Genomic DNA, 20,784 nt, shown 5'->3' on the forward strand with positions numbered 1-20,784 from the left:
TATTCGAATTAAATTTTCTAAATTTTGATACCGTCTAAAATATTATGTTTCAAAAATTTTACATAGGACAATTGAAATTTTCTAAAATTTACATTAAATTTCTCGGTTTTTTTAGGGGGGGTTAGGGCCGCTGCGGCCCCATCTTGGCTCCGCCACCTGACAAAAAAAAAAGATGTTTCACCTTGCCGCTCCTGTTTTTTTCTCCATTCCTTCTTATTTACTTTTTTTTTTTTTTTGTCGGTGGATTTTTTTAAATTGGGGATCATGAGCAATTAGTATTCTAGTTGATAACAAATACAAAACTGACAAACGTGACTCATGTGATTGGACTTGTGGTACTTAGATTTTTCTCAAACCCGCTTTAGATGGTATATGATCACAATTAAAAAAAAAACATTCCTGAAATATACCAAAATTTATGTTCCAAAACCGACACAATGACAAAAAAAAAAGAAAAAGAATTGATGTAGAAGTTTTCAATCATGCTGAACACTACTCTCTCATATATATACATATATATATATATATATAATATCATAGATTTCCAAAGTTGAAATCTTCAACTTAGTGACGTGATTTTGGTTTGCTTCTACATGAAACCATGATGATAAATTCTGAAAGTGACAACTCTTGAGCCTTGATAGTTCTCTCCGACCTTCTTAGAAATGACTAACACGTTAAACAAGCAATAAGAAACGGACATTGCCAAAAAGTGAGGTTAAAACTTTAATTATGGTTTTCTCCCAAGAAAAGTTGCTGCAGCATGAATACAAAATCTGGATTTAGCATAAACTTTTTAGCGCAATCAACTTTAAATAAAATAGTCCTAACATTTCGACTATGATGTGATTTTTTTTAATATACTTGGATTATACTTAATAAGGACAGGGCACCATGTCTCATATAAAATAATCCATGGCCACTGGTGCCAAGGGCAAGAAATTATAAGACTTCAAGAGACTTTTTTATTTTTTATTTCTAGACGAATACTTATGTTACCAACTCCAAATTTGCATGTTTTTGATTGGTGAAACCCTTGAGACCTCTCTCTCTCTCTCTCTCTCTCTCTCTCTGTTTTGGGGGTTGGAGTGTCGGCCAAATGCCCTCTATATTTTTGTTTGATATGCATATTATTTCTAGATTCAACAAGCAATACCATGTTTTACATTGTGCATTATGTGAAATTATGCACCCAAATAAACACAAAATTCTTCTTACGAAGGACTCTCTTAACGTCTATAGATGCTGACTGCTCTTCTTCAATGCATCGTAAAAGGAGTTAGCAAATGAGAAGTTTTCCAATCAAATATTTCGGAGCTCGCATCAATCTCTTCAGTAAAGTTCTTGGCGCATAAATTTTGTACTTATCCAATAGAGATGACTTGCAAGTCGCCAAATTTGGGAGGATGTCGTGATTTCTAAACTCACATACGTAGATTGTACTCTATGTTGCTGCAAAATAGAGTCACGGTGCAACAAATTTCACAAAGGGGAGTTTTGCGTTTCCTTGTTGTGTTAATAATAAAAGTATACTTTCGGGATGTTTGATGCCCTGTAGAAATTGTTTGGAGACAAATCTTCTTGGAGAACACCTCGGCGTGAGTCCTCCGGCGATGCCCGATGAGGAATCCGTCGCTTGGTCTCCTTCCCTCCTCTTCTCTGCTCCTACGCAGAAACGGAAGCTTCTCTCATCGCTCCCTCAGCGTTGATACTTCTCCAGTCGAGCTTGCGGCGGACCTCCTTCGCAGCAACGAATGGAGTCCAGAGGTTGAGAAGGAGCTGAGCGGCCGGCTCCCCTCTTTCTCCCCTTCCCAACTCCTACTTCTCATTGAGCGAATTGGGGACAGCCGAAAGGCTCTGAAGTTCTTCGAATGGGCAAAATCTCGAGTACCCACATGCCCAATCTCGCGTGTTCATGCCCCTTCTGCTTTCTTCTCTATGTTCAAGCTCGCACTCGGCGACCCCGTGGATTCCCGTTCACGAATGGAAGAATTGATTGGGAAATTCGACGAGCACAGGTCTCCTCTGACGCTGGACTCCGCCTCCTTGCTGATCAAGTACTTCGGAAGAGCCAAATCGGTAGAAAAGTCGATTGCAGTCTTCGAAGAGGTAAAGAAGTCGCGAATCCCTATCAGGAGACCTTTCCTTTATAATAATCTCTTGGATGTTCTGGTTAAGTTTGACCGTTTTGATAGAGCCCTCGAATTGATCCACGAAATGCTCTGTGATTGTGCTCCGAACTACGTTACCTTTTCGATCGTTTTCTCTGGTTTATTGAAGAAAAGTAGGCCTCTCGATGCTCTCCGTCTAGCTGAGAAGATGGCTAGTCATGGGGTGTTTCCTGATGCTATACATTTGACTCAATTGATTAGTAAGTTATGCAACATTGGTGAGAGAAGGAAGGCCTGGATTGCACTTCATGCTGTTATGGATAAGGGGGGTAAGGTGCATGTTCCTTCTTTTAACGCTCTCTTAGCGGGTTTAGGTAGAGACTGTGATTTTTCAAAGATGAATTTGCTGCTTAGTGAGATGAAGAAGTTAGGAGTTGAGCCTAATATCGTGACATTTAGTACTCTTATCAATAACCTTTGTAAATCACACCGAGTTGACGAGGCATTGCACGTGTTCGAGAATATGACAGAGGCTGGAGGATGTGTTCCCGACGTTATCATGTTCAACACCCTGGTTGATGGCCTTTGCAAGGTGGGCAGGCGTCAAGAAGGTTTGGCATTGGTTGGTAGGATGAAAGAATTCGGCTGCTCACCGAACGTTGTGACTTATAACTGCTTAATAGATGGGTTCTGCAAGGCTGGAGAGATTGATGGTGCTCGTGAGTTGTTCACCCAAATGGTTAATGACGAGGTCCGGCCTAATATGATTACAATGAACTGCATCTTAGATGGTATGTGTAAGAATGGTAGAATAGGCAATGCGCTTGAGTTTTTCCGCAGCATCGAGGAGAAGGGTCTGAAAGGCAATGCTGTTACCTACGGTTGCATGATCAATGGCTTCTGCCAAGTGAACAATGTGGGTAAAGCCCTGGCTCTGTTTGAAGAGATGAAGCAGAGAGGTGTCGCCCCTGATTTTGTCATTTATTGCACTTTGATTTCTGGCTTGAGCTACGCTGAGAGATTGGATGAAGCACGTTCATACCTCAATTTGATGAAAAATGATGGTTTTTGCCCTGATAATGTGTGCTATAACATTTTGATAAATGGATTTTGCAATAATAAAGAATTTGACAAAGCATACGAAATGCTTGTGGAAATGGAAAAGGTGGGATTGAAACCTGATACAGTGACATATAATACACTTATTACGGCTGCATGCAGGGATGGTGATTTTTCCAGTGCGCATGAACTGATTGAAAAAATGATTGCGGATGGTTCTGTTGCATCTGTGGTTACTTATGGCTCTCTCATCCATGGTTACTCTAAATCCGGAAATCTTGATCAAGCCATAAACCTCTTTAATAGTATGCCAAAGGTGGGTCTTTCACCAAACATTGTCATATACAATATTTTGATTGATTTTCTGTCTTTTGAAGGTAGAGCTGATGATGCTCTTTCTCTCATGAATGATATGCGTGACAAAGGGATAATCCCAAATGTCATTACATACAATGCTATGCTGAGAGGGCTTGCTAGAAAGAACTTACGTGGTGAAGCTTTTCAGCTCATGGATCAGATGAAAGAGCAGGGCTGTGATCCCGATAATTTGACTGCTGAGGTTCTTACCAATTGGTTTTCTACTTCTGAGGATCTGTCCAAGATAAGAAGCTTTCTGGAAGAGACGAATATAAATGTTCATGCAGTCTCTGCTTGTTAATTATTGAATAATTCTAAAATACCTTTGGATTTTGCGGCAACCGGTAACATGGCCGTCTCAACATGCTTGAAACTATGTGTGGATATCTGCACGTGCTTTTAGTGATTTTCATTCTTGCTCTCGCTGAGAAGACCATGGGGAGGTGGTGCCTGTTGTTGTTGTGACTAGCTTCCAACTAGATAAGCTAAAGGGTCAATTTGAGATTCTTTCGCCATCTCAAATGGAATGAGATGAAAGAGTATGCAGATTTTAAGGAATCAGGACTGTATATACATCTAGCAGCCAGTATGATGTATTATGTTTGTAGTGACCTCTCATGCCAACTCAGGCCATGTTGAGAGGATTGTAAAGGCGCAGGCTTGGTTCTTGCCTCAAATAGAGAATACATCTTCGATCTTCCTTCTCATCCACTGCATGAGATGGCATTTATCTGCTAAAGGCTCCCTTCTAAAGGCGCAGGCTTGGTTCTTGCCTCAAATAGAGAATGCATCTTTGATCTTCCTTCTCATGCACTGCATGAGATGGCATGTATCTCTCTCAGCTCTGCAGAGGGCTTTTTTTGGTTTTAGCATTGATATTTGTCTAAAAAAATGTAAAAGGCTCTCAGCTGCAGAGCGCTTTTTTGGTTTTAGCATTGATATTGTCTAAAAAAATGTAAAAGGCTGTGCGTTAATGCTAATTGGAAATTTTGAAACCTGCACTTGTGTTTCTTTTGTCCACTTGGTCGAGTGATTGCTGACTTTGCTAGTTTTAAACCCAAAGATTGTAGCACACATACACAAAGAAACACAAAACTGGTGCCTTGGGTCTTGATCCATGCAGCAATTGCTTTTACCTTAACGTACCAGTGTTTGTGTGTGCGTCTTAGGGTTGGGTTATGCTGCAATTGCTTTTTACCTTAACGTACCAGTGTTTCTGTGTGCGTCTTAGGTTTCTACTGTTCTCGTTGGCGGCCAGAGAGATTGAGAAATAATAGGCTAGTATGTCATATTTCTGCTTGCTCTACGAGAAATAGAAATACACGGTAGGAAAGAATAAGGTTGCAAGTAACAAGTAACAAACAAACATTACATGATAAGAGAGAAAAATTGGTCCAGGGAAGCTGTTTGTTCCTTTCGGAGCACAGGAACTGAAACTGTAACTTCTGTCGTAGGTTCTTCCGTTTTGAATTTCAGAGAAACTGTTCATATTGCTGGTTCTTTCTGTAACACCTCAAGGAAACTGGAATTTTCCATACTGGGTCTTCGAGTAGGGTGGACTAACATACACCCACATCAGTGAAATGATGATGGATATCAAACCGGACCACATAAAAACTATGGTGGGAGTTTTTCCCCTCCTCCCCATCAATCCCTTTGCAAATGGGTACAGGTGGCAGAGCACCCATGAGCTGAAGAAGACACCACCAAGAAGCTTACTCCACTCGGGGTACTCGCTGTACATGGTTCGCGCCGCACCCACAGCTATGGCAATGATGTTCACCATCATGATGGTAATAGGAGGAACCATCAGGAAGCTCCACTTCACTACATAGAGGTCAGCAAATTCATCTTCGCTATCATCAACTGCGGATTTCGAAGTCAGTGTGAATGATATATCCACACCAGCAATCACCTTAAGGAGACCCTGTAAGACAGCGGCAGGGTGAGCGCTGGTTCCTCCAATCAACCAGAACTGCTCGTTCCTCCACCAGTCATGGAGGGTGATCCCCGACCACTTTATCTCAAGAATCGCCAGGAGGCAGAGTGTGAGGGTTATGAGAAGCAGATAAATCAGGAAAGTTACGCTCAGTGTCTGGACTATGAATTGTCCAGTGAACAGAGACATGGCAGGTAGGATGCAGTAGACAATGAGAAAGATGGATGTGAAAGGGTAGATACCAACGTTGAAGTACGCCACCCTCTGCAAGAACTTCATTCTGCTACTGGCAAATAGTGCATTGTTACGAGAGAAGAATATCTCGACAGAACCTGTTGCCCAACGAAGAACCTGGTGAAGTCTGTCAGTGAGATTGATAGGTGCAGTTCCTCGGAATGCATCTCTCTTTGTGACACAATAGATAGATCTCCACCCTCTGTTATGCATCCTGTATCCTGTTACCACATCCTCTGTCACAGAACCGTAGATCCAGCCAATTCTTTGTCCCCACTCTGTTTTATCCTCGTAGAAGCAGGATATCACACTGATGGCTTCAGCAACAGTGGCAGCATCAAGAGGCTCTCTTGGTTTGGCAAGCGCACCAGCAGGCCTGCCGAGTTTCACTCCATCCTGCTCTTGCAGCAACCTCCCCTGATATTCAGCAAGAGGAATTGAAGCAACAAGAGTAGTTGAATTGCCAAACTTCTTAGGAAGAAGCTGTGATTCAAGATCATCGAAGCCTTCGTCGTCGTTGCCACCAGAAATTATCTGTTCCAACTCATTCTTGGGTGTCTTTGGCTTTCTCAAGAAGAGCTTAATCTTCCTTCTTCCAAAGCACCCTCTGTGTTCTGTAGTTCTCGGTGGGTTGAAACCATAGAGAGCTATTCTTCTGAAAACACAGCCAGTACCAACGTACATTGGGCCCTGAAGACCATCAAGAGCTCTCATACTCACATCAAAAAATACTGTGTTGTGATTTGCGTATCTATCGTTGGGATCAATCCCCTCGAATCTCTGAGGGAACTGAACGTAGCAAATCCTGTCGCCTCCTCTATCCAACATGAAGCACATTCCTTCACGAAGAGCCATCGAGTTGTATATGTAGTGATCGCAGTCCAGATTAAGAATGAAGGGCCCATTGGACATGATAGCACTCGTCCGGACCAACGCATTCATGGCTCCTGCCTTTTTGTTGTGGTCATAACCGGGCCTTTTCTCTCGAGAAACGTAAACCAACATGGGTAGTCTGATGTCTACTTCAGTTGTATCAACTGGATTGGAATCATCTGCCTCTGCGCCCATTACTGGTTCTGAGTTCGGAGGAGCCAGCATTGCCTGTACAAGAATTGCAAACTTTTAGCTGGAGTTTGCAGATACAAAACCAAGCACAACTCAGAAAGAAACCAAAAGTCGAGACAAAAACTTAGCTCACCTGAATTATGCTGGCGTGGTCTCCCCTGGAGTGGTCAACCTCACCGGACGGCCATGTTCCTGGCCAATGTGCACCATCAGCCATCCATGTTGCCTTTGGAACTTTGATGGGTTCGGAAATATTGCCTCCCATTTCAAACTGTTTCTTCTTGGCACGAAGTTCTTCATGTGCATTGTAAGCATCTGACCTCCTCCTGATTGATTCAGGCAGGGAATTGATCCTCACCTTGAACTCATCGTATTCTCTCTTCACCCTTCTTCTCTCCTTCACGAAATCCAACCGGACTTTGTTCTTCAAGAAATCACGTTTCTGCCCAAAATAGGACTCTGGATTCCGGGGTTCAATGTTGTGCTTTCTGCAGAATGGAACCCATATCCGAGCAAAGCTCGCAGTTTCTGCAAGAGCTTCAAATGTTAGGAGCGCGCCTCCATCATCAGAAAGATAACATGCGACTTTTTCAACTGGATAATCAACTGCAAGGATCGATAGTATCGTATTAGCAGTAACCAGTGGAGGCTCTTTCTCAGGATCTGCTGTAGAAACGAAGACATCTATGCCAGGCAGGTCAGATCTTCCTTTCGGGTTCCTAAAACTCGGTGACTCGAAGCGCTGCTTGAGTACTGTCAAATCTGTTACTCTGTTCACTGGACAGAGTTTAGGTAGCTGGTCGAGAAGCCATGATATGGCGAACCACATCTCACAGACTGTAGACATTCCCCAAAGCCACATTGCCTCGTGATTCGGATGGCGAATTCTCCATGTGAGAAAGAAACCGAGAGCCACTAAGCGGATCATTATTAACAATCTGCATGATCAGAAAGAAAGAATAGGCACGGTCACGTATTACTGAAATTTTAATCTAAATACAAACTAACCCTTTTCAAATTCCGAAGAAAAACTTTGTTCCATGTATAATCATGACCTCATCAGATTGAAAATATAAATATAATGGTTTAATTAAATTTTAACATATTAAAATAAAAGCAATGGCATATTCTTTTCGAGAAAGACAATGAAGCTAATCAGACTATGCAAAAAAAATCCAATAAGAAATGAATCTAATATAATTGTCAAGCACGGCAGGAAATAAGATCAACTGAAAATAAAACTCTACACGTTAAATGAAAACAGAGACCATGAAAGGGAATCCATAATGCACAAGCAGTTATATACACAAGCAGTGAATTGAGTTCCTTAGCAGTACCTGTATGGGCTCAGAATTGCTGTAGATACAGCAGTTTTTCTTGTCAATGGCCTCCTGCTTTTCTCTTCAAAATCAGGAGGCTCCTGGAACGAGCCGCCAGTATATCCTTCCTTAGGCCAGACAGCATTTCCATATCCATAGGTTCCCTTGGTTTCATAGAGCCATCTAGCATGGTCGAATTCGGGCGGATGATTCGGAGCTTTGAATGATCTCACAACAGAGAGCCTTTTTTCGAGCTTTGGCTCCTTCATGGTGGGCAGAGGAAGAGCTTGATCCTCTGCTTCAGACAGGGATTCTTCCTCCACATCCTCCTCCACCTCTCTGAACTCTTCTTTGCATCCAGGGCATTTCTCTCCGTTCCTGATGCGCTCCAAGTAGCATTCTCTGCAGATCCTGAAGCGGCAAAGGCAGGGCAGATTACCCTCCTCACGGAGTGCCTTGCCGTCGCATCCTGGCATTCCGCAGACCAACATCATGGATTCCTCTGGTTTTTCAGGGTAGCTTTTCATGGGTTCTATGATGTGTCCCCTGGTCACACAATTGAATCCTCCAGTAAAAATGGTTCCTGAGATGAAGCTGTTCTGCGTTTTCCCGGCAATCTTAGACTCAGATTCGCCGGGGAGGCTGGCCTGTGAATCTGACATTGGCTGGTGGTCGGGAGTCGGAGGTATCTGCACCGTGTAACTCACATATTCAGAGCTCACATCAGTCTCATCTTTAGTCTCTGAGCAGTACCTCGAACCGGTCGACAACCTCTTCCCTCTGCTGATCAGCGGAGAATTTGGACTGTTTGATATGGACGTCCTGGGAACAGGGCTGGTGATGCCCATGGATCTAGAGCCACCTATTGCTGTCGCTGAGACCGTTATGGTCACAGGAGAAGCAGGGGAAGAAGAAGCCTTCTTCACCATTTTTGCTCCTCTTTCCTTCCTCTCTTCCTTCTTCCTGCAAAACCAACTTCCAGAAACAAAGCAAGGTAGCACAGGAATACGTCCTCAGTGGAAGAATGAAGACAGAAAAAATGTGGGTCACATGAGAAACCCTCTTAGAGAGAGAATCTGGAATTGCAGAGGCTGGTGGATGAATGGGAGAGAAGCATAGACATGCAAACGTTAAAAAGGGAGAAGGAAGTAAAAGGAGAGCATGGTGCCGTTGGAGAAGGGGAATAAAAGGGGAGGATGGTGTTAAAAGTATAGCGCTCTTTGCTGTGCGGCGATTAAGAAGCGCGCCTCGTCCCGTGGAGACTCAAATTCGAAAAACTAACGGTCGAGTGATGTGGACGGTCCATCCTTCGCGATCAACGTCCGTGGAGTCGTCGTTCTGCCAACGGTCACATATCTCACGTTGTTTTCTCCCTGGTCTGACTTTGATGGGAGCTGTAACGGTTAGTTTTCAGGTGAACGGCCAACCGGAGGGAGAAGTAAAGGGTGGTAATTTTAATTACTGAGTGGTCCCTCCTTGTCTCTGCTTTTTCGAATCGGCCGCCAGGCATTTTCGGATATTCCTCACCGCTGGATGGAAAATTCTAACGATTAGAAAATGGGTTGAAGTCAACTATCTTTTCTCAATATTTTATTTTTTGAAATTTTCTTAAAATTCAACTGGCTTTTGTGGCCGTGGATATGTAGGATAATGGAACAAGTGAATTTTAAATTTAAATTATAAGTTAAAATATTATAAATAGATTTGTTAATTTAGAATCTTCCTTGTGGATTTTAAGAAAATGTAAAAAAAATCAAGGACTATTAGGTCACTCAGGCCTTGTCGGTAGCGTTCTCAATTGGCTGAATTTATCAAGCCAAATCCATTTGGTCTGATCCAGTAAAGAGAATAGGATCTAGTTAAGCAATTGGATCCAGATTGTCGTGTTGCTTCTGGATTTGAGCTTAGAACCGGCTCCAAAGTTTGACAAAGATCCAAATAAAATGTCATGTCTGAAACCGGACTCCAGTTTGGTTTCAATAGTCAAATCCAAAGTCTGGAACTGAAACTAAAGATGATTAGATTGGAATTTTTAAAGCCTGGATCTGAACTGAGTCCAAACTGCTTGCTTCTTTGCTTGTTCCAACTTCCACGATCCAGACATAATAAAGTAAAGAGTTTGATACCAAAAATATGGACCCCTTGCTACCATATCATAATAAATACAAAGCTATCCCCACTAACTTTTCCTTAGTATGTAATAAAAAGAAATTAAATTGGAAAAACTAGAAAAACAAAAACAAGTAAACAATCATATCTTTCACATATTAATATAACTTGTTTAAATTTCTATAGATGAAACAAACAATCAAAATCCTCTTTTAACATGAATTTCTAAAAGACTAGGGATGCAAATGATTTGTGAATTTTCTTCTCATAGCTCCATTGTGTAGCAGTTTAAATGTTATGCCCCCCTAACAAGAGACCATGTGTTATGGGCTCTAAATGGCCAAAATGTCCTCAATGAAAGACCCCTTCCTCTATAAAGGGTAAATGTTGAACCTGGTTTTTTTTTGTTTTTCTTATAAATTTACAGCGACAGCCTTTTGCTAAGACCTGGGAATATGACTTCCCATGTTAACGTTATAACACAAAAGCTAGGGGTGAACATGAGCCGAGTTGAGCCCGAGTTCAATGAACTCGAGCTCGGCTCGACTAATGAAACCTCGAGCTCGACTCATCTCGAGCTCAAGAATAGGCTGAATAGCTCGACGGAAGCAGCTTGACTCATCTCGAGCTCAAGAATAGCTCGACAGAAGCAGCTCGAGCTTGACTTGGCTATTATGTGTTGCGCTCGAGTTCAACTCAATTAAGGCTCGACAAACTCATTTGAATAGAATTGATATTCATGGTTACGTGTTGAGCTCGAGCTCAACTCGATTAAGCCTCGACAAACTCTTAAACTCGTTTGAATACATTGACTTGATTAAAGCTCGACAAACTCGATTACGACTCAAGCTCGACTCGGCAGTCGATTATTTGAATGAGTCGACTCATGAACTCGAGCTTGACTCGTTAAGCAAATGACTCAACTCGTTGTTCACCCCTACAAAAAGCGCTCTCACTCTCCTGGATCTAATTTTCTGTGTATTTAGTAGCCGGTCCGATTCTAAATTTCTAATCCATCCAGTTCTTATCAAAAACTCATGAAAACCAACTAATAATGTCGTGTTTTCAAGTGTACATCTGTGTGCAATATTGGGTAAAATCAACTCGAGTTGGTTGCCAATTGAAATCAAGATTTTGATGCAAGTTCTTGAATGAGGTAAAACAAAGCACTTATGAGAAAACTAAGCCGGCAATGTCCAGAAAGAGAATTTAATTTTATACGATTTAGTTGAAAAGTTGCAGGATGAATATTTCAAATGTTCTTCATGGTAGCAAGCGAAATGGTATACGTTTAAATTTTGTTTTGGAGAACAACTTTTAAAAGCATTTATAATTCAAATGGATTGTATTCTATTTGGGAAATGCACCCGAGCCAAAAGACTTAGTCGCTTGCAGGCATCATATGATCCGGAAGCTAGTAAAACACCCCCCACCCCCACCCCCCAAAAAAAAAAAATCCCGCCCCCCCTGATTGAAAAAGAAGAAGAAGAAGAAGAAGAGTATGGGCTTTTGTCTGCTTGACCCATGGAATCTGGGCCGGAGTTAAGGGGGGCCTGGAGGGGCCCTGGCTCCTCCTCAAAAAGATATTAAAATTTTATATTTAAATTTTAAAAAATTTCACTTGTCCTATATAAAAATTTTAAAAAATGATATTTCGACTCATGTCAAAATTTAGAAACTTTAATTTGGCCCCCTTCGTAAAAAATTTCTAGTTTTGCCCTTGCATGGAATCAAACCGATGACTAGCCTCATACCACTGTTAGATAGTGGCCCGGAGCCCTACCTTTCATCTTGTTACTGCAAGAGGGCCCACTTGCAATTACGAGATGAAATTGCAAAGAAACGAATTTCCAAAATTAAAAGATTTCATTAAAACGAAATTGTTACCTTTTTACAAGCTTGCCAAAAATCCCTCTCGGATTCAAGAAATCCTAGGAGGTAGACTATAAAGTCCTAGCTCATGTTCATTTGAAGTTAATCATCAGTAACCAAACGATGCCTCCCAGAAGCAACCTCGAAAATCTAACCTATCTTTTTTTTCATTCTTCTTCCCTTTTTTCTGTTGTTGTTGCATCTGCCACTTGAAGCATGCTTGTGGTGACCGAGGTACTAAGAAGAGGAGCATCACAGACAGTGTTCCACTATTGAAAATCCTTCATTGGTATCACAGAGCAGTTCTTCGAATCCAAAAATGACTTCTAGAGTGGAAGCCTCAGAACTGGCCAAGACCAAAAAACTCAATGGAACAAACTTCTATGCGTAGAAACATAGAATCATGTTGGCCTTGACCTTGGAGAAGTTGATCACACCAATACTACGATGTATGTTTAGTTGCTCTTAGAATAGTACAATTCATATAAGATGAAAAAGTCAAACAGAATAGTTTGCCATATTAACAAGATGTTAGTACCTAGCTGTAGTGAGAAATATAATATCTGATAACATGCAGATATGCACCATCTTGAATAGTCTACCACCTTCTTGGAATATGGCAGTCACTACCCTGAGTTTTCAGTTTGACACTCTAACTTTAGAGAAACTCCCATATACAATTAGCTATTGAGCAAGAATGTCTCAAAAAAAAAATGATGTTGAACTTATGACAATTTAGGATAAACCACCTAGTAGCCATAGGCCTGCACAACGAGTCGAGCCAACTCGGGCTGACTCGAACTCGCTCGATTAAACTCGGCTCGAGCTTGACTCGTTTATAAACGAGTTGAGTTCGAGCTTATAATGATACTCGAATAAGTAAACGATTCGAGTTCGAGTTTTCAGAACTCGACTCGTTTATACTCGACTCGACTCATTTTTATAAAACGAGTTAAATTTTGAAAACCGATTCACCGGTTTAGGGTAAAAATTCATCGGTTATATACTTTTTTCTTTCCCCCTTTCGAGTCTCTCTCTTCTGTCGACTCTACTATCCTCAGACCTCAGAGCTCTCCTCTCCACGACTCCACCGGTCCGCCGCACACCATCTCCACCGTCCGACATTCGGCATCTAACCACCAGCTGGTCCAGCTCCACCTTCCGGCCTGCCGAGTTCCGCCTGCGTTGCACCAGGTATGTTCCCCTCTTTTTCATGCGCCCTTTCTTTGCCTCTCCCTCTCTTAAACTCTCGTGGTCTCTCTCTCAATTGTCCATGTTCTTCTACCGTAGTTGTATTGGTTGCTGTTCGACCACTGCCGTTCGTTCAGCTCCACAACTGCCACCTTGCAGAAACGCTTGTCTCTGACTGTGATGTTTTAGGGATTTCATTTTCCCCAACATGAAACGCCTGTCTCTGACTGTTATTTTTTTAGGGCTTTCATTTTCCCCAACATGCAAGATCCATCTGAAGGCGTCTTCTCTTCTATCGCAGCAACATTGGAGCCGTCCGACCACCACCGCATTCCTCCAGTGTCCTTTGACTACCACCCCTCGTCCACCTGCACGATCTACGCCTTCCAGGTGCTCTGCGCCTCTCTCTCTCTCTCCCTGAATCTTAATCGAGCAAGAACTTTTGTGTACTCGAGTTAATCGAGTTAACCGAGTCGAGCTCGAGCTCGACTTTGTTAATCGAGTCGAGCTCGAGCTTGTGTTAGGCAGCTCAACTCGAGTTCGAGTCGAGCTCGAGCTCGTTGAGTCGAGTCGAGCTCGAGCTGGGCAAGCTTGAGCTCGACTCGGCTCGTGTGCAGCCCTAAGTAGTCATGTGCATGTAAAACCAAAAAGAATTTAAAAGAGAAACAATGGCAAATATAAGAACAATTTTGCAGGTAATCAGAAAACACAAGGAACTGTGTTGAAATGCTACAAACGCGAAAAGCTTGGACACATTAAAAAAAATTGTTTGACAAAATTTCCAAACAAGAAGAACAACAATGGTTATGACAACAACAACAGGAAGAGAAATCAAGATGACTCCAACAGAGAAGTCATTTGTATTGTGTCAAAGTGCTTGTTCGCAGGTGAAGATCTGACTGGTTGGTGGATTGATTCGGGAGCTACTCATCATATTGCAAAGATGAAAGAAGGTTTGATTCATATCGAAGACCTGAGTCGATGAATGCAAAATGTTTATATGGGTAATAATTCATATTGTTATATTGTGGGAATTGTGTCATATCGTCTAAATGTTGGGGGCACAATTGTCATTCTTACTGAAGTCTTGTATGCCCCTTCACGAGGAGGAATCTGGTGTCTGTCCCCGCTCTAACTAAGAAATGTTTTGAAGTCTGTTTTGTTTTAGAAAAAGTCACATTGGGAAAACATAGAAAGACTATGTTTGGAGGAAAATATGTAAAAGAACATGACATATTTAAACTAAATGACATGAATAAAGCTTCTAGTTCTGCATATATTGACTATGCAATGAGTGTGAGTACAAACTTATGGCATGCAAGATTAAGTAATGTAAGCATTAACAAGATTAGGACTCTAGCACAACAAGGTATAATATCTGATATAATTATAAATGATTTTGCGAAATGCGAGTCGTGTTTGTATGAAAAAATGGCAAGAAAACTCTTTTCGTCCGAATTAATTTGGGCTATTGAATTGAAAATAATCCATACAAATATATGTGGACCTTTCAAATGTCATAAAAGACCTAAAACTCATCCTTCATATTTGAGCGATTACTGTGTATATTTTGCAGAAGAGCTATACTATTTAGCAAACATTGATGAAATGTTCAACAATTGACATATGACGAGGCCATAAACTTGTATGAATCGTCAGATTGGGTAAACATTATGGATAAGAAAATAGAATCCATAGAAAAAAATTAAGTTTGGGAACTAGTAGATCTCCCTAATGATAGAAGACTCATTGAGTGTAAATGAGTGCTAAAGAAAAAGTATGAAACAGACATATCAATTGAGAAATTTAAAGCTAAACTGGTGACGAAAGGTTTTTTCCAAAAAGAATGAATTGATTACTTAGAAACTTATTCGTTGGTAGCAAAGTTTGCAACAATCAGAATAATTATGGCTATTGCAACCTTCTATGACTTTGATGTTTGTCAAACGAATGTGAAAATTGCTTTTCTGAATGGTAAGTTAAAGGAAACCATATATATGATTCAACCACAGGAATATGTCATTAAAGAAAATGAAGACAATGTGTACAAGCTACATAAATAACTGTACGGTTTGAAACAAATGCCTAGACAGTAGTATTTTGTCTTTCATAAGGCAATTACAAAGCTTTGATACATAGCAAATCAACCATACCAATGTGTATATATATATATATATATATATGTATATATATATGGAAAAGTGAGGGTCTCTTTTGCATCTTGTCATTATATGTTGATGACATTCTATTAACCAGAAATGACAATGATATGATATCCAAAACAAAAACTTGGTTACACACAATAAGCAAAATATGTAACATATAATATTGTAATTACCTTTAATGTCTTGATAAAACGGTTTCTGAAAGACTTGAGATTAGGTTTTGATCATAAACCAAATCAACTATACTGTGATAATTAGGCAGCAATATCACTTATGAAAAATGGAGCTGTTTGTCCAAAGAGTAAACATATAATGGTGAAATATCATTATATCCATGAAATGATTGAGAAAAATGAAATCTCAACTGATTACATGTCTACCAATGACATGGTGGTTGATTCCATAATTAAAAAAAAATAACTGAAGACTTGTTTACCAAGCATGTAGCCCATATGAAGCTAAGATATATCTGAAAGGTTGTGATGAAAAACTATTGAATAGAAAACTTGCTACAAACCTTGAAAAAATGTAAATTACGATGGACAAACCAATTATGGAAAACCACATAACTAAAGGTCACGAAAACCTATACATAGTGAAAGCAAACTGACAATCTCATGGTCAAATGAAAAATGTTAGATAGTGGCCCTGAGCCATATCCTTCATCTCATAACTGTAAGAGGGTCCACTTGTAGTTACGAGATGAAATTGCCAAGAAATTGATTTCCAAAATTAAAAGATTTCATTAAAACGAAATTGTTATCTTTTTACAAGCTTGCCAAAAATCCCTCTAGTCATTACCGAAGCTGGGATTCAGGAAATCCTGAGAGGCGGACTATAAAGTCCCAACTTATGTTCATTTGAAGTTGGGATTCAGGAAATCCTGAGAAGCGGACTATAAAGTCCCAACTTATGTTCATTTGAAGTTAATCATCCAATTAACCAAACGGCGCCTCCCAAAAGCAAACCTGGAAATCTAACCTATATTTTTTCACCCCTTATTCTTCCCTTTTTCATGTTGTTGTTGCATTTGTCGCTTGAAGAATGCTGTCGGAGATCGAGGTGTGCAGAAGAGGAGCATCACAGACGTTGTTCTGCTGCCAACAATCTTTCAGCCACCCTACCAGACTGGACTGAACAGATTTGGGCAACTTTTGGCTAGATCTTCATTTCAAAACAACCACATTCCACAGGAGCTTGAACATAAGCAACAAGCATGGTACTGATTATGATTTATAAATCGCTTCTTCTGTTTCATTTCACCTTAAAAAATTTGGAAATCGCATTTTTTCTACTTCACAAAAAGCAAAAGGTTGCTCCTTAAATCTCTGATGTAAAAGTTGGATGGAAGAAGACGCAACTGATATTTAAAGTAGTAAAAAACAAATTCAATCGCTCATTTCCATGATTACATATCCTGAACCTACAAGACGTCTTTTAGGTAGGGGGAAATCGTTCTTATGCATTATTATCTTATAGCATTGACATTGTATGTTGAAAGCCTTTTGAATCCTATGAACCCTTGGGTGTGTTTGAGACAAAGGAAGCGCATCTCACAATAACTCAGTTTATAAAACAAAGTAAATTTTCTCAAAGTTCCAAAAAATTATATGTGCTCACAATAAATATGCCAAGCATACAAATTTTGACACAATTATAGATGTGGTATATGTATATATATGGTATAAACAACAAGTTATATATATATATATAGAGAGAGAGAGAGAACTCCAATAGGATATTGTCTTCCTAACATTATTTGTAGTTGTATTAAACTTTTATTTTCGTAATTAATTTTATCTTGGATGTCTTGAAAATTTGAAGTACTAATATTTGTAGTTTCTTCAATACCCAAATTGTTAACTCAGAACATTCACCTCAAACTTCTTTTTTGCAAACTTTCATGATTTTTAGGTGATGCTATTACTTCAAAGATATCCACTTTTTTTTTTTTTAATTTTCTCTTAGTCTTTCATCTTAAATAGATCAAACACCAATATGAGTTGGAAAGAAAGAGAAAAAGAAAGAAATTTAAAAAAAGGTAGGTATCAAAACCATACAAGGTGTTAAGACCCATAATGAATCATCAAAGTCCTTGATATATTACATAGATGATCGAAAGAAAAAAAACAAAGAAAAAGTTGTAAACTAGTATGAGGGTACCAAAATCCTCCATCTTTTTATTTTCCTTCTTCTCATAATCATTTATACACAACAAAATCAAAGGCCACAATGATTCGTTATAGGTTTGGCACCTAAGGGTTTAAATATATAAAGGATATATTCATCTCTTTTTTTTTCTCATTTTCCCTTAATTTCCTGGTTACTCTTTGCCTGCTTATATATATATATATAAGGGAATTATTAGATGGCTCTACCGAAGAAAAGTTAAGAAGAAAGTAAGGGAAACATAGATGCAACATGTCCACCCTACGATCAAAGGCTAGGAAATTGGAAACCCAACTCTTGTATCGAATAAAGATGGAAACACGCAACAACACTCTTTTGTTATCGTATGCCTTTTCTTTTTTTCCTCTTCCCAATGTTGTCTACCCAAAAACAAGGGGAAGAAAGCAACGGGTTTCTGCCCATCATACAGGTAGACGTTGACGATTTTTTTTTTTTAAAAAAAAAGAAGTAGGAAGCTTTAAGTTCAAGAGGCTCCCACATTTATGATCTTTTATTCATCAATAAATTGCTATAGTGTTTTTTCTTTAAAAAGGAAAACAAAAGAGAAAACCTAGAGTTTATTCATGCACTTCATTTTACACACCAAAAAACAAGTTTTTGCAGTTGATTGCCATTTTTCAAGAAAATGCAGAATCACTCATGCCATTAGCTATATATATATATATATATATATAGTTATTTATTAGTCACATAACAATCTAATCAAGACCTTTGACATGAAATATATGGATGGTTGAAAAAAAAAACAAAAATAAAAATATACCAACAATTCGATTATTAAAATGTTCATGACCTTTTTAAATTTTTCTTTTGTATCCATCGTGTTGATTATATATATATATATATATATATAAAAAGTAGACTGAAAACTTGATTGACTTATTATTTTCTTTTTACATCCAACTCCACCACCCCTCACCGGTAGCAGCCCTGCCCCACCGTTGCGAGAGCCCTATAGAAGAGAAGGGAAGCTGCTGGGGCTTCTCCTCCGCCTCCACCCTTGATCAGGCGGACCGCTGGTGGCGGCAGGGGGAGGGCTGCCGACCGTCAGAGAAGGAGAGGGAAGAAGAGGAGGAAGGGAGATAGAGAAAAAAGATGTTCATCAATATGAACTGTTGTTAGATTTGATCATATGGCTTACATTTGATGTTCCACGATGTCGTTATAAACTGAATGTGATTAGAGAGATTGACGTGTTGGATCAAAAAGCCAGTTTGACTAAAGAGGTAGCAAAACTTGTCAGACAAGGAGTCAATCGTGGTTGCTCTTTGAACTCGAGCTCTTCATTTTTTTTAACCTTAATATTATATGATTTGATAAAAATGAATTGAGCTGACCATGCAGCACGTGATCATGTGGGCATGACTGACAAAAACGATCTGCCTTGTTTAAAAGCATTTCTTTTTAATACGCAAACTTAGGTGATGCAAACTCCTACCGCATCACAGAAAGATATATTCGACTGGTAATTGTGCAGGTGTGTAAGTGCATTCACACACTAACAAGGACAAGGTAGATAGTTTAATATCTGAATAGAAAGTTGTGAGAGGAGGAACGGACATTTTGGTAACTTGTTAAAAAGCTGCCTTTAGCATCCTTTTGTTTTCTTTTTTTTGTCTTTAGAAAAAAAAAATGTTTTAGTATGAACTAAGGGTATTTTAATCATTATACATATTAAACACAAAAAATTATGCACCAATATGACATAATATACGTACACTATACAGAGCACTTCTCACCCTAGGGCTTATATATCTCTGTGTAGAGTTACATAAAAAGTAAGCCGGCGCTCATGAAAAATAAACCAGCGACTAGATTTATGCCAGCCGTTAGCACAAACAAACAACTTAGAACCTTCAATTTATACATACGATTCCAATTTCCACACTTTAGACTGCCTGCCTCTGGCTTGTCTGAACTGCTTGCTTGTTAATATGAAAAACAGGAAGTCCACTACTACTTGAGGACAGTGGCGGAGCCGTGGGCAACTGCACCAGTCTTTTGAAATTTCTTTATTTTTTAAGGTGCTTCCTTGGATATGTATAAATGTCCCACTAGATATGAGTATTTTTAAATGTTTTGCCCTTTCGACCAATTTTGCGGGCTCTGACACTGCTTGAGGACGCGAACCAAGCTCTTTCTTTCACGACTCCACCACGTACGCAAACTCTTATTAGCCTTGTGCCCTTTCAAATTGGATAGGTTTTCAAGTCATTCTATAGTCCAATTAGTGAAGCTTCTATAAAGCCCTCAAGAAATAGATGTTAGAAGAATAATTCCTTTAGCACAAGAAAAGATGCTCCTAATGTCAGAGAAGTTCTCTTCCACAAGTTTGGAATAAGAGAATTTGTTGCTTCAGTGAATTTTCACCTCAAAAAATGCAGTCCCCATTTTCAAACAAATTCAAATGATCAAGGTTTGGTTCTAACACGATAGGCAACTAAAAAAACAATACATGAACTCAAACCGGTGCTCTTTAAGTGAGCAGAAGCCACTTGAAAAAATGGCCGAAACCTGCCTTCATTCTCTCTATCCTCAAGATTCAGGGTAGTTTTGAAAACTAGGTGAACTTGTGGTATACTAGTCAATTAGAGTATCACATTACCACCATATACAGTCCAACGAAATAGTACCCATGAGAATCAAACTAGCAACTAGGCTTTTACCAGCCGGTCAACCTATAAGCTAAGCTACACCACTTGAATAACTCAAACCAATGTTTTCAAGCTTGATTACTATCAATGAATAATGCGGTTGAAATCAATGCATGTGATGCGCCAACTGCATCAATTCACTGCCATGATTTATTCTTTAATTATTTCACATGTTTGTTATTATATTATGTCTTCTTTTAACAATTGATTCAAACTTATAAATCATTTTATGTTTTATTCCATAAATTTGTAGCAGATCTTTTGAACAGAAAGAATCGTTTCTCAATCGGAAAACAAGAGAAAAGAATTTGCAAAGGTCTGAATTTTGTTAAGAAGGGTTCTGTTCAAAAATTCATTCTAACACTACTGGTTAAAAAATGCATCAAATCAAGTGTTTAATGACTTTGGCATGTTAAGATACCTAGTGGATAACGTGCATCCATTTTTCTGTCCTCTCTTAAAAAGGAAACTTGGAAAATTACTTTAATCGAGAACATGGAGCCATCAGGCAGCCCACAG

At 39.5% G+C, this 20,784-nt stretch overlaps 2 protein-coding genes across 2 annotated transcripts; one reads left to right on the forward strand and one right to left on the reverse strand.

Moving 5' to 3' along the window:
* The first annotated feature begins 1,114 nt into the window (after window positions 1-1,114).
* On the forward strand, window positions 1,115-4,545 carry LOC116254548 (pentatricopeptide repeat-containing protein At5g28460-like). Its single transcript, XM_031630002.2, has one exon. The coding sequence runs from the start codon at window positions 1,621-1,623 to the stop codon at window positions 3,826-3,828; it is 2,208 nt and encodes a 735-aa protein (XP_031485862.1). The 5' UTR covers window positions 1,115-1,620; the 3' UTR covers window positions 3,829-4,545.
* A 245-nt stretch (window positions 4,546-4,790) lies between these two features.
* Window positions 4,791-9,263, reverse strand: LOC116254547 (cellulose synthase-like protein D5). The gene is made up of 3 exons (XM_031630001.2): window positions 8,103-9,263; window positions 6,899-7,703; window positions 4,791-6,801 (listed from the first exon to the last, which is right to left on the reverse strand). Exons 1-3 carry the CDS (start codon window positions 9,011-9,013, stop codon window positions 5,041-5,043), a joined length of 3,477 nt encoding a protein of 1,158 aa, XP_031485861.1. The 5' UTR covers window positions 9,014-9,263; the 3' UTR covers window positions 4,791-5,040.
* Window positions 9,264-20,784: the final 11,521 nt, after the last annotated feature.

The sequence above is a fragment of the Nymphaea colorata genome, chromosome 5 (genome assembly GCF_008831285.2).
Source record: "Nymphaea colorata isolate Beijing-Zhang1983 chromosome 5, ASM883128v2, whole genome shotgun sequence".
Taxonomy (NCBI): Eukaryota; Viridiplantae; Streptophyta; class Magnoliopsida; order Nymphaeales; family Nymphaeaceae; genus Nymphaea; species Nymphaea colorata.

Excerpts from the sequence above, each read along its gene's own strand:
- LOC116254548 (XM_031630002.2), top strand. The coding sequence starts at position 1,621 with ATGAGGAATCCGTCGCTTGGTCTCCTTCCCTCCTCTTCTCTGCTCCTA.
- LOC116254547 (XM_031630001.2), bottom strand. The coding sequence starts at position 9,013 with ATGGTGAAGAAGGCTTCTTCTTCCCCTGCTTCTCCTGTGACCATAACG. Across the intron at positions 7,704-8,102 it reads GCAATTCTGAGCCCATACAG|ATTGTTAATAATGATCCGCT; the intron begins GTACTGCTAAGG and ends CTGATCATGCAG. Across the intron at positions 6,802-6,898 it reads ACCACGCCAGCATAATTCAG|GCAATGCTGGCTCCTCCGAA; the intron begins GTGAGCTAAGTT and ends ATTCTTGTACAG.